The 16,828-nt window shown below is 38.7% G+C and overlaps 2 protein-coding genes across 3 annotated transcripts in view; both read right to left on the bottom strand.

Moving 5' to 3' along the window:
* Window positions 1-3,372: 3,372 nt before the first annotated feature.
* LOC129775742 (1-acyl-sn-glycerol-3-phosphate acyltransferase alpha) overlaps window positions 3,373-16,828 on the bottom strand; it is a 34,381-nt gene continuing 20,925 nt past the window's right edge. For both annotated transcript variants that reach the window (XM_055780810.1, XM_055780809.1), the window contains exon 2: window positions 3,373-5,537. In XM_055780810.1, the coding sequence (XP_055636785.1) occupies window positions 4,882-5,535 (654 nt within the window). In that variant the 5' untranslated portion in view covers window positions 5,536-5,537 and the 3' untranslated portion in view covers window positions 3,373-4,881. The remainder of the gene's footprint in view (window positions 5,538-16,828) is intronic.
* Window positions 13,351-16,036, bottom strand: LOC129774424 (uncharacterized protein K02A2.6-like). Its single transcript, XM_055778161.1, has 4 exons — window positions 16,008-16,036; window positions 15,762-15,939; window positions 15,595-15,710; window positions 13,351-13,831 (listed from the first exon to the last, which is right to left on the bottom strand). Exons 1-4 carry the CDS (start codon window positions 16,034-16,036, stop codon window positions 13,351-13,353), a joined length of 804 nt encoding a protein of 267 aa, XP_055634136.1.

Here is a 16,828-nt window from a genome sequence, read left to right as displayed (position 1 = left end):
GAAAACTCTGAAGGAAGAAGGGAAAATTCGAAAAATTAAATTCCCATATGTTCGGCTGCCATACAAATGAAACACGAATTTCTTCATAACTCGAGAATTCATCAAGCAAACGAACTCAAATTTGGCATGTGGAGGTTTTAGGGTACAATAAATGTTTCTATGTTGAATAGACACTCCTCCCCCTCCCTTATGGGGGAAGGTGCAGGACTCGAGAATCAATCTATATATATATATATATATATATATAAAAATGGATTTCTATCTGTTTGTCTGATTCTTATGGTCTTGGAAACTACTAAACCGATTAACATGAAAATTGGTATGTATGTGTTTCTGGGGCCGGGGAAGGTTTTCATGATAGTTTGAGACCCCTCCACCCTCTCTAAGGGGGGGGTGGGACTGCCATACAAATGAAACACAAATTTCTACATTACTCGAGAATTAATCAAGCAAATGCAACCAGGCATCTGGAGGTTTTAGGGTGCAAAAATGGATTCTATTGTGGTTAGATACTCCTCACTCCTCCCCCCTTTCTAAGCCGGGGGGCTGCCATACAAATGAAACACAGATTTCTGCATTATCCGAGAACTAATCAAGCAAACGAAACCAAATTTGGCATCTGAAGGTTTTAGTAAATGCAGTAAATGATTCTATGGTGGTGAGATACTCCACCCCCCTCTCTAATGGGGGCTGCCATACAAATGAAACACAAATTTTTGCATTACTCGAGAATTATTCAAGCAAACGAAACCAAATTTAGCATGTGCAAATTTTAGGGTGCAATAAATGTTTTTACGGTGGTTAGATACTCCTACCCCCTCTCTTAGAGGGGGTTACCTAATAAATGAAACACAAATTTCTGCATTACTCGAGAATTAATAAAGTAAACGAAACCAAATTTGACATGTGGAGGTTTTAGGGTGCAGTAAATGATTCTATGGTAATTAGATACTCCACCCCCTTCTCTTAGGAGGGGGCTGTCATACAAATGAAAAACAAATTTCTGCATAACTCGAAAACTAATCAAGCATGTGAAGATTTTGGGGGGCACAAAACGTCTCCTCCCCCCTCTCTGTCTTTATTATATCATATTTTCTGTATAAAACATTTATTCCATGTAACGGAGAAACATGTTATTTGCAAGTAGTTAAAAATCTTGAACGAGAATTGTGTCTGAAAATAATCTGATATTATAATTATGAGATTTGGTAGAAGTACTAGGATTATTTTTTTAGTAAAAGGTAAATTCAACGGGGTCGATTAGAAGGTCAATGAATGAACAGTTCTGCGATTGGACTCATGAACTTGCGCTTAGTAAGAAAACGTGAATGTTTGAAGGTATTGATAACGAAAAACAAATTTTGGGCGAGACGAAGTTTGCCGGGTCAGCTAGTGAATAATAATAATAATAATATAAGGGGCAAAAAATGTTTCTATAGTGGTTTGACACTCACATAGCTCGAGAATCAATCAATTGGAGGCGATCTGGCGTAGTGGTAACATCCATGCCTCTCACGTTAATGGTCACGAGTTCAATTCTCACTCCCGACATTCTTCCAAAACTGGAAGTAAAAGTGACGAACCAGCCAAAAAGTGTTGAAAGTCACTATAATATAGAAATAAAAAAGAAAAAAAAGAATCAATCAAGCAAACGGAACCATATTTAGCATGTGGAGGTTCTAGAAGGCACGAAATGTTTCTATGGTGGTTCGACACTCCTCTCCCCTCTCTAAGAAGAGAGAGCTGCCATACAAATGAAACACAAACTTTGGCATAACTCGAGAACTAATCAAGCAATTGGAGCCAAATTTGGGATGTGAGGGCTTTTGGGTACGAGAAATGTTTCTATGATGGTATGACACCTCCCTTCTCTGGAATGGAGAGGGGGTCCCATAAAAATATAACAGATATTTCAACCAAACATGACAATTGAAAATTTGCGGAAAACTCTGAAGAAAAATGGGAAAATTTGAAAAATTTAATTCGCATGTGTTCTACAAGTACATATTGACAAGCGTTGTTAGTCTATTTGATGTTTGCGCCAACGAAATTGATTTTCGTTCGAAAGTGTAAATGGATTTTAATGTACGCACTCCTATATCTTTTTCTATCTATGTAAATAAAAATAGATCGCTGAATGTGTTGATAAGAGCAAAACTCGAAGAAGAAATTATGCGATTTAGGGCTATCTTCATTCTATTAAATTTTCTATTTCAAACATTTTTTCGATGTAACGAAGAAATGTTATTTGCAAGTGATTGAAAAATCTTGAACGAGAATTGTGTCTGAAAATAATTTGATATTATAATGACGAGTTTTGGTAAAAGTCCTAGGAAATTTAAATTAAAAGTAAATTGTAAAGGGTCAATTAGGAGATGAATCAATGAACAGTTCTGCGATTGGACCCATGATCGTAAGTAAGAAAACGTGAATGTTTGGAGGTATTGATAAGAAAAAATAAATTTTGGGCGGGACGAAGTTTGCCGGGTCAGCTAGTATCCAAATAGAAAAATAAACCGCCGCTCAATTTAATAGGAGGCGAACGACTACGATTTCTACGACACAATCGACAGAAGCAGCAGGACGAATAGATTCACCCGCGAGAAGCTATCAAAGCAAAGCCGACACAGCCTTTGCTATTACCAGACTAAAACGCAATGCATTGTTATGGAAACCGATAGAATAATTGCCTCGGAAATTCCAGATCCGTCTACTGATCAACTACTCACCCGTATTCTGAAATACGATCGAGTCAGAATAACTCGAACGGATCGCATTTTCCATACTGTAATCCGTTCGACTCAAGTCCGAACAAGTTATGATAATGCGATAATGCATGGCTATTTGCCATAGACGACAACCCTAGACTTTTAGAGTGAGGGGTACGGATGTTAACCATTACGCCACATCGCCTCCGCTGGTCTTGTGTACACTGCAGAAGAAATTTATAAAATGTTTTTATAAGAATGAAGAGATTGGAAAAAAATCGATTTTATTGTTTTTTTCGCCCAATCCTAGTCTCTAGCGGTGTCCAAGTTTCGCAAAAGTAATTCTAACTGACTGCTTCGTGTGCTCTACAACTGCTCAGAGACCCCAAAATCAACCATAAGTATTCTGTAATATTCTACTGAGTAGTGTGTCGTAACGTTACGTTGTATATAACATTTTCCAACAATTGCTGGCTGAGCATACTTTTTCGGCTTTTGGATTTCTTCTGCATTTGCATTTCTATGATTTGACTTTAAACAATGTTTCATATTTCTATCACGTGCTTATTCCATCATATAAAATCCTGATAGGAGTTTGTGAACCATTGATCTTGAACTTGTGATATATTTAAGGTTTGATGATATGATACCGAAACGACCCGGGTAAATTTTGTGTATTTATTTTGCATATTTTATGGGATTATATTACAAAGCATCAATGTGTTTTTCTTTCTAAGTTTATATTACAAACGGCTTATCTAGAGTAAAATACTAGTGGAAACAGTAGCGGAATGCTACGAAACTCTTCGATTCAATGGGCATATATTTTTTGGTTTATGTTGTGTTGTTCCACTTCTCAGAATGCGTCTGTATGATATAAATAAAATCATTCGTTTGCTCTGTTCCATGATTTTCTTGTCTCATTCGTTAAATTTAGTCACTATCAAAAATCATAATACTAACTAAATGCTGAAGTGTTGAACTGTTTTTGGTTTACTTTCCGGGCTTTTACTGTAGATGGAATATAAAGAAAATAGTTCATAGTTTTTGGTATTTCTAATATCAATACTTCCTGATAGAACTTGTACACTCCGTCTCATGACAATAGTCATGAGCTCGACTTTCTGGACTTCCAGGGATGATTCATCCGCTTTTAGATTTTAGAAATGTTTCGTGTCTAACCAAAACAATAAAGGGTATAAAACTAATCTTTTTAACGGAGCTGACTGTTAGCACATTTTACACTGTGATTCGTACCTTGGTTGTATTTATGATTTAATTTACCAAAGTAAGAGCGCAATCCACTTATTCAAGGCTATGACATTGAATAAATGCTCGAGTCCTTTCAACAGCTTTCAAAAAATGTAGCGCATCCGATTTCTTTGGATAAAATTGCATATAGTCACGAGTAAGTTCTCCCCATTGATGCAAAAAAATGTGTTCTATTAGCTTGTCAGCTAAAAGTCCACCCCCAGTGTCTTATGCACTGGGTATTGTTTCACCGATTATAATGCAATAAATAAACAGGGTGATTGAATCCATCCTCTAATGAATCGCCCTGGACATTCCCGTTTCTCCCTAATGATGTGAATACCTATTTGATGAAAATTTCCTGAAGAAAATGAGTTTCTATACGCTTCAATAAATATAAAACCTAAGTTTCTTCCAATGATACTTGAGTACTTGAACACAAACATAAAGATTGGTATAATTGTCTGAACAAAAATGCATTTCTCATCGTAAACCAAACCTTCATATTAAATACAAGCGTTCAGCGCACATTATACATTGTATGACCTAGAATATTTTTGGAAATGTTCTCCTGTTCATAAAAGAATATTTTCTGAATCGTGACAACCTATGGCGAGTCGATAAAACTAAACCCTTAAAAAAAACGTCTCCTGAATACTTTTAAAATAATCGGTCACTGATTGTAAATGTAAATTACTAGGAACACAGTGTTGATACTAACAATAACTGAAGAATCGCAAATAGAAAGAAATCTGAAGCAAACGCTTCCCTGCGACTAAAAATCCTCTATGGTATTCTTCCTGTATAAATATATCATCCTCTTCCTCTCCGCAGAAGGAGTTCATTCACTCAAAACTAATCACTATTTATATCACACGCCGCCAGTTCGACAATGAGTTCCGGGGCTCCCACGAGCCCCGAATTAATCCTTCCGCCGGCAAATGGCAGCGCTGTCTTCCTCGGCCGGTGAACTCTTCTTGCTAGTGGCACTGGGCAATTTTGGCTTGATGAGATCATCGATGCATCGCAGTCGCAGCTTGGAACCCAGCAAGCCGGCGACACCCGGCGAGCCGTTCCCGTTGACGCTGTACTTGTTTTCGATCTCCTTCGTCGAGGCCTTGAACGTGTCGATCATTGCGTTCCGCACCCGATCCATCAGCGCCGGGATATCATCCTTGGTGAGACCCTTCGTCTCAATCGGCTCGAGTGTGGTCACAATGACGTGTCCCTGGTTCAGAATTTTGGCTTTATCATCCAGAAACGTTCGATACGAGCTGAACACCACCGGCATGATTGGAAGCTGAGCGCGAACGGCCACATGAAAGGCGCCCTTCTTGAACGGGTGAATTTCGTTCGTATTGCGTCGGGTGCCCTCGGGGAACACCCACAGTTTGACACGTTTTTCCTTCATCATGGTGGCCGCATCGTTCATAGCGTTGTGAGCGTTTTCGGGGTTTTTGCGATCGATGAAAATCAACCCGCTGAGCCATGCACCAATGCCGAATGGGCCCGTGTAGAGCAGTTCCTTTTTGGCTATCACCGTGCACTTGTCCATGACATGCCAGAAGTCGAACATTCCTGTGGGAGGGAAAGAAAGAAAAACATGACGTAGAGTGAATTGTAAGTTGGAAATATAAGTACATATCGGTTTTGTTACGCTTCGATGAAGGCTAAAGACTTTGTACATTATGTTATGCACTAGGCCAAGTGCATTTTTTTTAATGTTCTTTCTAATTGGATAAACGTATGTCCTCGTGTCGGATTGTTGTTGAAACAAGGTGTCGACTACCTTGGAAATCCTTGAAAATCATAGAATATCAGGGAATTCAAACAATGTCAGGGAAAATCAGGGAATGTCAGGGAATTTCGTCATCAGTCTGAAAAAAATGAAATTCCGTCTATCAGAATTTTGATTGAGCTTGAGCTTGAGCTTGAGCTTGGGTAGACTGTACAATTCGTAGTTGCTCTCCGTGATTGACCTGAACCAACCAAATTGCACCAAGAACACACAGAATGACGCTTGGGACTAGCAAATCATTCTCGTTGTGCAATTTTCGGTGATTCGAACTTTGAATGGTCAATAACGACGCCGGCCACGTCCTTACAGTCACCAGGGGAAGGGAAGGAATGTTAGTATGATATTCGCCGCCCGAAGGCCAGAAGGGTCGCCTCTATAACGTGGTTCCCTAGCGTTTATCATGGAAGGGATAGTTGTTTGTGGGAGTGGTTCAGAATAAATCAGGATTCACTGCGGTAAGTGATGTGATTCTAAAATCTTCAATTTGAAAATTTTTAAATTTTTTAATTTGTAATTTTTAAAATTTTTAAATTTTTAAGTTTTGATTTAGTAGGATTTTTTTGTAGACTTAGTTTAGGATTTAGGAACTCGCTGTCGCGCTCGCGGATAATCGAGGTTCCACTGTAACTCACCCACTCTCCCTTGACACGATGAGTTCCATGTTGGCTATTGGGGGTCGACATTGAAATTTCTGTCCTACACACCTGAGAGAGAGAAGCCAGCTGAATGACAGATAGATTGTTTTCTTCTTATTCTTTTTACGAATTCTCATCAAGAAAATTCAAATCGGACAATTTCAATCAAGCAAGTTGTTGTCATTCATTTATAAGAAAAGTGTTGAAACTTGACGTGAACTCTTGTTTGTGAGATCATTTGTGCGTTTTTATCCGCGATTTTATTTTTGACTTAGGACTACGCCTAACAGGAATATATGGGGGATAAAAATTTGAGCACTTACATGATCAGGAAATAATAAAATATGTACCAGGTCAGCCCACATCATGACTTCCAGCAGCATCGGCTCATTCGAACAAGTTTTTTTTTTTACTTTTGATAATTCCGATATAGTTGTCTAAAAGAACTATTTCGATGATTTCTAAAAAATATCCGAAATAAGAAGTAAACTGATTTTTATGATTTGCTTACCGGTGGAGTTCTTGTGTGAATTAATGGGTGTTTTGCGCTCATTTGTGACTTTTTCCGATCGTTCATTCAATTTTCGTGAATTCTTTCATTCTTTAACTGGTTCCAGTTTGATTTATTGCTGCAAGCTCGGTGAATCGATTTTTGCAATGTGAGCCATAATTGTATATTCTCCGATACAATTTGAATATGCAGCGTATGTGGAATATACAAAATAAGCGCTAATCTCCCAATGAAAAGAGTCAACATTGATGTCTCCCAGGTGCATTTTGAGGGAATTTTGTTTGTGTCCGATGGAAATAAGAATAGGTTCCATCAAAATGATGCTGTGTCTGCATTCTTAATAAGCACTCTGCCCTTCCTCACAATACCCACTTCCCGTTTGTTTTTCTCAAGATTCATTGTACCCCTTATAAGTTCTCGAAAGATGTAATTTTACGTTGATCGCACTTGATCGAAGAAATTACGAAAAGAATGTATTTGAGCGCAGTATTTGATATACTCTTTCTGAAAAGAACTGGATTTGATTTGCTGAAAACACTCTCGTGTTGTGCGTTATGTGTGGCGACGGTAGTTTTTAACGAAGCTGCTTCTGATTTCTATGGCTTCGGCTTGTATGCAGCGATGCTCGAGGATTTGTTTGACTTTTGCTTCCGGGCAGCCACACCAGCTCGATGCTGACGCTTTCTTGGTCGCCTTCTTAGCGATACTATTCTTCTCTTCGGTGGACTCCTTTTTGGCCTTGCTTGAACGAACACGATGCTCCAGTGCCCTTCATTTGCACAAACATGCTCTTGGTGGTGACTCCATTCATCAGGATTTCGGAGCTGCTACCTGCTTATATACAGATTTTTGTGATTTCAATAGCTTGCTTTCAAAGCAATTTTTGAGCTTTGGAAACAAATTTTTGGATCAATAAGTAACACACATATAACACGTAGATATTTTTTCTTTCGAATGAAGCGGTTATCATACCATTTCTTTCAACCGGCAGGTATTATTGCTCAAAATTCTGTTTCTCCAATGTAACACTCTCGATCTCGAAGCTTTGAACTTACACCCCGGTATAGAAATGAAAGATGTAGTCCGACGTCAACATTATTTTCTTATAAAATGTCTTGCGAAAAAATATCATGTTAAAATTTTCTACATATTCCAATACTTCCCCTTGGTTCACCGTGACTGGTTCGCGCTGACATAAGGGCGATCACAACAAACGCGAGCTGGCTCCTCTCTCTCAGCTACACACTGAATGGCACTTGGGAGTAGCAAACCAGTCTCATTGTGCAAGTTTCGGTGACTCGAGCTTCAAATAGTCGATAACGACGCCGCTCGAAAGCCAGAAGGGCCGCCACTATAGCGTGACTCCCCAGCGTTCATCATGGAAGGAATATTTGTTAGTGAAGAGAGGTAATAATCAGGACCCACTGAAGTAAATGATGTGACCATGTAAACGCGAACTATCGATCACGTGTCACAACAGAGATAGGTATCCTGAGAAGGAAAACCTGTTAAATCAATTGGGCCGGCTATATACTCTATAATTTATCAAGATTACTTTTTATCGAGATCCAATCGCGACGGCGAAGAATTATTTTCGAGAAACCTGAGAAGGTAACCGTGAAAAACCCTTCGAAATCACTCGACCCGGCGATATATTTCGTTATCGATTCTTAGAATCAACAAACTGAACACAGAAATAATTTTGTACACACACATTAAACATGAAATTATAAACATACAATCTGCTATATGGAACATTAAATTAGAACCAAATGTGTCATCCGAAACTATCTGCCACTGAAATGGAGTATAAAATTCGTAAATATAATATGTAGCTGAAGTATGTTAACATGGACGCATACAATGACTAATCGCAATGGCGGGAAATAATAAAAAATAAAGAATTAGAAAAACTACGATGCACTGTAATAAATGAATCAGATTATATTATGTGTTAGAGTCGTTAAACTTTTTTGATGTCATAAGCTACCCGAAATTGTAGAAATAAAAATTAGATTTTTTGGATTTTCCAGTTTCTCCCTAACGATTTCGATAATTACTTAAGAGTTATAATTTGAATTTTAAGATTTACGATTTTGGAGATTGCATCGCACCTCTCTTATTTTTGTTCGCTTGATATCATTTACTCTCCAAAAATAATCACCTCTCACACTCACATTCTATCATCTCTCCAGGAAAGCAGCGAGTTAATGATTCCTAACGAAATTGGAATCATTTCCAGGATTCCTGTTAGAAGTTCATTCGCCAGAAACAAAACCCGTGATGAACACTTGAAAATTTAACATTTAAAAGTTCTATGTCGACATATATGGAATTCAGCTTTCAAATTAAGAGAGACGTATGAATAAATGAATAAAGCAGTAAATTGACATTTGAATTTGAGTAAGTGTCAATGTTATCGCGACGCTTTTTCGTGGGGCGGTAAAATGTAATGTAATGTAATGTAATGAACATAAGAGCAATCAGAAAGTGTGTTATCCGATTGGGTTGAAAGAAACCAATTTTTAGCATTTTACATAGTGTTCGAAAAAAAAGTAATTGAAAAGTGCGTGGATAAATAAATGAGAAAAAAAACTTAGCTGAATCTACTGTCTGCTCTCTCAGCCACGCCAATGTTTCCTCCGGTTGTGATACATTCACTATGACGCATTAACTTTGAACTCGTTCTGAAAGGTACACACACAAACCCTTGTATATTGGTATGTCCGAATCTACCACACGAAACAACCAAACCGCCGCGCGACAAAAGAAAACACTACAACACTAAATCAAACACGCGATCGATAGCACAACGAAAACGATGGAGTGATCACCACCACATATGAAGTATGAAAAATGGCTTCGTCCAATACTTCATTTCGCCATTTATTTTCATGTTCATTTCCATGATTTGAGTAGAAAATTTGATTGTTTTCCATTTTACACGAGTGTAAAGAGCTCACTCCTTGCACCCTTCAAATAACGCAGGGCACAAACTGCGCATTTTCCGTCTAGAACGTTGCAAAACTCCCCCGCTCATCACTGTGATTGAAAATAAGACATTTTCGATTTCACAATTCCACATCCTATTCACAACTATATTTGAAAAAAAAACACCACTTTACAATAACAACAGGTACGGAGCACAGGAACATTTTGCACAGTAACAAGCAACTTCAAACGGAAATATCTTGGGAGACACGAAAGTAATTGATAACTTTAACATCATAGTACCTCGAGATACTTCGAAATTCCGTCTATTAGAATTTTGATTATTACAGTAATTAGAAAATTTTAATGACACCAAAAACTGAGAAGGTCTAGCTAGGGCGTGATAAAATGAGTTTGGCTTTGTCTCGAATTCTAAACTTGAGCTCGATGAAACTTTGTGAAGCTATACTTTGACGTTGGTTTCAACAAGTCTGTGAACAAGACTATAAAGAGGCTGCAGATATAACTGAATGTCAGATTTTGGGACGAAGAAAGGATGAGGTGGTTAATCGTTACATGGCGTCAACGCTCTTAGGACGTTCTCAAGCATCAGAGATCAACTTGCAGTTTTGACGTAGGATTACGTCTTTCGGGAACATTTTGAGGTACAAATTAAATATCGAAAATCGAGCACATCGTGAAAATTGTCCAATTTCAAACGTTTATTACTAAGACATTTCATGATGGATTGATGAAACTTTTGCGTCAATCGATTTCGGCACTTCATAACAATTTTTTATATTGAATAACACAATATACGTCATGAAACTAACTATCGAACAATTGAAGAATCTCAACCCCTATACTAACGGAAATACCCACTTCTGGTCGGTCGAAATTGACTACACATGCGGCGGTTCCCTAACAGAGACATCAAAATCAAGCTGCCCGGGGAAAATCGGTATTGCAAATACATGAAAGTAGGGGGCATTTTATATTGCAAATAAGGTGAGTGATACGATTAATTCTAGTAAATAAAAGTTAAATTTGCAATTTTAATGTTGGTTGCTTCGTAAAATTTCATATCAATTACCGATCGCCTATTATGAAAAATTAAGCACAAGTATAAACGTAAAATTGTGTATGGTAGCAGTAGCAGTGACTTGATATATGAAACGATTTATTTCAATTTTCATAAATGAAAACCAAGGTGTGTTCCCGATCGAGAACGGGTCATTCGTTTTGTTGTGTTCATTTTCACCCAAGGAAATTTCGCATAAAAAAATGTGAAGAAATATTCGAAAAAGTGATTTCCTATATGCTGTACATGTAGTATTATGTGTTGTTAGTCCAATTCAAATTCGCATTGGGTTGAATAAACACTCGAAAGTAAAAATTATAAAAGAAAATTACCTTTTCCATTTCAGATATGTTTTCTCTATATTAAAGTAACATGTTTTACTGATGAGAGAAAATGATAATTGTGCTCGGTGTTTTTTTTACTTTATTTCATTCATACATTACACGGGAGGCATCTTGTCTAGGGTCACAAAGGGCAGTTTTCATCATATCTCATTCCACTTCGGCATATTCTATCTGATACGCACCATCCAACGACTGTTTACCATACTTCTGTCATCATTACAGTCATCATCATTCGGCAAACACTGTTGGAGTGAATAAATAATACCCAACAACCAAACAAAACGGCCCTTTTCAGGACCACCAAATCATTATCAAAGAGTTTAACGATGCAATCCTTCAAACATATCCATAATCAACAGATAGGTCAACGGAATCCTACGTCAACTATGAGGGTCGTGTCTCGGACACAATCCTCCTGTGACTTTTTAAAGAAGATCTAGGTATTATATATTTTGAACAAACTTCTTGTGTCGATGGACGGTACCAACGTGAATTGATCATATTACGCGAGCTTTAACTAGACTTTCAAAATGAAGGAGAAAAACTCTTGAATTTGGGCAGCTTCGGATAGCAAATTGTACACGGTTCATCAAAGGATGGATGGAAAACTCGCCAAAATTTTACAACATACAAATCTTGAAACTTCGTGTGGGATGCGAAGCATTGGTTTTAAAATTTATGAAGTATTGATATAATCTTGATCTTGTAGAAAAAAAAATGTCTGGAAAAAGATTCGTGGAACTTTTGACTATTGAACCCATTGTTTTTTTTTGATTTTTGATGTATTTGACGGATGTTGAACATATCGGTTGAGCTCCAGCAGACTTAGCACTGAAACCATATGATAGCAACAAAAGAGACAAGTTCGCTCACTATTATTCGAAAAATGAACGACTGGAACATTTTTGGAAAGTAGAGGTTTACAGAACTTTTTACCAAAAATGGTCTTCTGTCTCTCGTGTGGAAACTCCAACGTTGTGAGGGGTTTTTCCGATATTTTTCGAATGTTTTTAGAAAACATTTGTGAAGGTTGTGCTATGCGACAAGTTTATTATGGTATGCTTCACTTTGGATTTGGAAGGATAGCATCAATAAAAATGTTATGCTAGGTAATTCAACGATTTCGAGGTCCTCATTCTCTTTATCTGGTGGACAAGGAAAGTTGGAAGAAAGAAGCTTTTGCGTTAAATGAGTTAATAAATGAGTAACGAAGAAAACTTTGAAAAACGCACAGAAGGGAGCCGAAAGATTGCAAGAAAAGACTTTTCTTTAAAACCGTATCAGTTTCATGAAATTGATCCGAATCAGAATGAAAATTACTCATTCTGCACTAGTGTTGAAGGGCCTTCAAGAGAACTATGAACTGTACTTGTATCAGTCGTCGTTTAACTCAATTAAAAATCACAAACCATTGATTTATTGGAAGATATCGACAAGACGTTCTTAAATTTAATTGCTCAAGCTAAAATGTTTTAGGAACTACTGCTGAAGTACTAGTAGAGAATTTGATTACATCTGGATTTTTTCTGAAAAAGTACTGGAAAATCAGGGAATATCAGGGAATTTTTTTTCGGGTTTTGAGTCGACACCCTGTGAAAACATCAAAAGCCATAGTATTTATCGGTAGACATACATTTCATAACGACCACAACCTGGCCTGTTGCGCTTTCGAGTTTGGTGGACAAAATTTTGAGTTCTTTTAATGCCATGATCCACTGAAAAGAATAATATGACCCTGACCCGACCCGACCCGTATCCTTAAATTGAAACCTCCATTTATCACATAGTTTTTTTTGTTTTTTTGTAGCTTCGACATCGAAATGTATGGTATTCCTCTTTAGCTATGTTTTCTACTGGCCGATGGAGTTCATGAGTGTTGAAAAAGTTGAAACATAGGCCAAATCGGAAATCCCTTTTCTTCGACACCTTCGAAAATTGTGGTCTGTTGTGTTTGGTACAAATACAACTTATTTCGCAAAAAAAAATCACAAAACATTTATTTTCTCTACTGAACTCATAGATAAAGGAAGTTACGGTTAACGTGTGTTGCAGGGTTGTGGCTAAGGGGTGGTAACAACTCCCCCTTCAAGACTAACCCACGACGTAGTCCTCTAAATGCATCGGAAGACGACTGGTTGTGGCTAGTCTAGGTATTGGCTGAACTGTTGCTTGACTAGAAATTGTTGAGCCAGCTTCTACTTCGAAGAGCTCGTCGTTGTCCGAACTGTCAGGCTGATGCTGATCTACAGGAACTCGTTCAGGATCGATCGATGGAAAATTCTGTGGAGCGATCTGTTGCACTGATGGGTGCTGCTTGAGTTCAAAATGATCCACCATTATATCCAACAGTGTTTGTATTACTGACGGCTTAACTGCTACGTTGATTCGAGATCGAAGTTGGTTCACGTGCGAGTGAATTAGCTTTCTCCGACCTGACTGATAATCAAGGAGAACGTTGAAGTTGACTGCACCGATGGCTTCGATGACAGTAACGGAATCCCACTTCCATTTGTCTACGTTGTCATAGAGCTTCGCGTAAACTGTGGAACCCGTCGTAAACTCTGGACATTGCCTGCAGTTAGGGATTGCATAACCGTGCCAAAATTTCAATAACCGGTTTTGCGGTAGTGAAAATTTCATTACCGGTAAAACAATACTTTAAAATAAACCATTTTATTGATGAAACGGTGTTTATTGATAATGATTAGTTCACAAGAAAACATTTTGCAAGTTTTTGCTATTTAGTTTGTTGGTTTAATTAATACTTAAGAACAAAAATAACGTTAATGTTGTCGTCTTCTAATCCAGATCGGATATCATTACCGAAATTTCCAGAAGAGGAAAACGCATATTCAGAGTCCGATGATGTTGGGCGTACAGTACGAAGAACATCGAATACCCTTTTCACGTATTTGCCTTTGACGCCCTCAGTACTCTTGTCTGAGGGTTTTCATCAATCCTTTTATAGGCGTTGAGTTTGGGCTGGATGTTGCTACCTTTGCTTGCTGCAATCGTGGTTCAAGTTTTTCCTTGAACTGTTTTGCATCCTCTAGTCTAGGTTGTCTAGCTACTGAATCAATACCATAATCATCAAATTTCGTCAAGTCACGAACGATTTCAAATGCCAGCTTGATGATTGCAGTCCGACTATTGATAGAAGACGCCGAAGTCATCATTATTGGTGTCCCGACCACGAGCGAAACCATCTGTATAGACGAAACGTTTTTCTGTGGTCTTTGCAATCAGGGCTTCAGGCAGCTGTTCCGAAATTTGTGATGGTTGCTCCGGTAGCTGTTCTAGCATAAATTGCAATCCAACGTCAACCTCATAAAGGGTGCAGTACTTCCGACATAGCAGTTCAACAGCGACCCGAACTGGTTCGAGGGTATCAACCAATTCCTTTATCGCTGTCAGTTCTTCATCGCCGAAGCTTATCCTGTGCTTCGTTTTTAGATCGGGCAGCGATTTTTGAACTGAAGTTCGGAGATCGTAAAATCGGCGTAACATTACCAGTTTTGTTTTTTCGATCTTATTTTGATTCTCGTGTAATATTTCAAAGCGACATAAAGACAGATATTTTGACGTAGGATTACGTCTTTCGGGAACATATTGGGGTACAAATTGAAAATCGAAAATCGAGCACATCGTGAAAATTGTCCAATTTCAAACGCTTATTGCTCAGCCATTTCATGATGGATTGATGAAATTTTTTCGTCAATCGATTTCGGCACTTCATAACAATTTTTTTATATCGAAGAAAATAATATATGTCATGAAACTAACTATCGAACAATTGAAAAATCTCAACCCCTATCCTAACGGAAATACCCACTTCTGATTGGTCGAAATTGATGACACATGCGGCGGGTCCCTAACATAGACATCAAAACCAAGCTGCCTGGGGGAAATCGGCATTGCAAATACATGAAAGTAGGGGGAGCTTTTGTTCCCACCGAAATATGTTCCCTAACAGAGACATCAAAACTAAGCTGCCTGGGGGAAATCGGCATTGCAAATACATGAAAGTAGGCGAACTTTTGTTACTACCGAAATGTGTTCTCTAACAAAGACATTAAAACCAAATCATTATCAGAGAGTTTAACGATATAATTCTTCAAACATATCCAAAATCAACAGATAGCCTAACGGAATCCTACGTCAACTAAGCGGTCTTGTCTCGGACACAACCCTCCTGTGACTTTTTTTATGGTGTAAACATGAAAGTTACCGAAATTACCGGTTATTGATTGTAAAATTACCAGTAATTCGGTAATGACAAATGATCCGGTATTACCGGTAAAACCGGTAACGGTAAAACCGGTTAACAATCCCTACCTGCAGTTGAACACTGGAGGTTGCAGTAGACCAAGGATAGTTCGCATTAACCTGCCCAACATTTCCTCTACCGGAGACTTCCCAGCAAGTGCAGCACTGGGTGTTGAACGGTATACCTATAGAAAAGTTTGAAAAGCTTCGACTGATGATACTTCTTCCCCCTCTACTATTTTGCGTAGCGATTGCTTCAGCGTATCGACGAAGCGTTCTGCTTGTCCGTTTGACTGTGGGTGATAGGGGGCAGTGCGAATGTGAATGATACCGAGCTGCTCACACATTTTCTTGAACGCGCTGCTGCGAAACTGCGTCCCGTTGTCGGTGATGACGGTTTCCGGAATATGAAATCTGTCGAAGGTTTCCTGAAGAAATTAGATTGTCGACTACAACCAATTAGTACAATCCGTTAAGCGGACCTGCGTAATCCAAGTGTATTCTCTTCCATGGTCCATCTGCTCGCGGCCACGGCTGTGGTTGAAAGTGTGGTGGTCACTTAGTTGCACTTGCACAGATGTCGCACCGACGAACAAGGTCTTGAATGTCGTTGTCGATGTTCGACCAGTACAAAACACTGCGCGCGATACTTTTCATTCACTCCATGCCCTGATGGCCGCGGCGAAGCTGCTTAAAAATTCGCTGATTGTAGAAATCCGGCACAACTATGCGGTCCTCCATCATGATGCATCCATTGACCACTAATAGAGACTCACGGCGAGAATGAAAAGCTTTGAGTTTTGGATTTTCGATCTTGCGAAGCCAATCACCATCGATGAACTGGATAACCAGTTGAAGTATTGTGTCTTTCTTGGTAGCGGCACTGACCATCTTAAAATTCACTGGCAGGGATGTGAAACATTCTTCAAGACTCGCGTTGACCTCCTCTTCCAGACTGACGGCAGCGATGACATGTTCGTCCTCGGGCTTCTGATAATTGCTGATCAGCCGAGAGAGCACATCCGCGTATCCGAACTAGTCAGTAGAGATGTATTCCACGTTGAAATCGAAACCCAGCAGCGATACAGCCCACCGCTGGAGTCGATTGGCGGTGTGAAGTGGAATGCCTTTCTTAGATCGAAACACTTCGAGCAATGGTTGATGATCCGTCTGCAATGTAAACTTTCGTCCAAACAGCATGCGACGAAACTTCGTTACTTCAAAGACTAGAGCTAGTGCTTCTTTTTACAACTGTAATTTTGTTCTGTCCTGGTCAAAGTTTTCGAATCGTGAGCTGACCATC

This window comes from Toxorhynchites rutilus, chromosome 3 (genome assembly GCF_029784135.1).
Source record: "Toxorhynchites rutilus septentrionalis strain SRP chromosome 3, ASM2978413v1, whole genome shotgun sequence".
In the NCBI taxonomy this organism is placed as follows: Eukaryota; Metazoa; Arthropoda; class Insecta; order Diptera; family Culicidae; genus Toxorhynchites; species Toxorhynchites rutilus.
Note: the sequence above shows the minus strand (reverse complement) of the source record. Positions and strands in the feature narration are given on the sequence as shown.

Excerpts from the sequence above, each read along its gene's own strand:
- LOC129774424 (XM_055778161.1), bottom strand. The coding sequence starts at position 16,036 with ATGGAAGAGAATACACTTGGATTACGCAG. Across the intron at positions 15,711-15,761 it reads AGCAATCGCTACGCAAAATA|GTATACCGTTCAACACCCAG; the intron begins GTAGAGGGGGAA and ends ACTTTTCTATAG. Across the intron at positions 13,832-15,594 it reads CCTCCAGTGTTCAACTGCAG|GCAATGTCCAGAGTTTACGA; the intron begins GTAGGGATTGTT and ends CCCTAACTGCAG.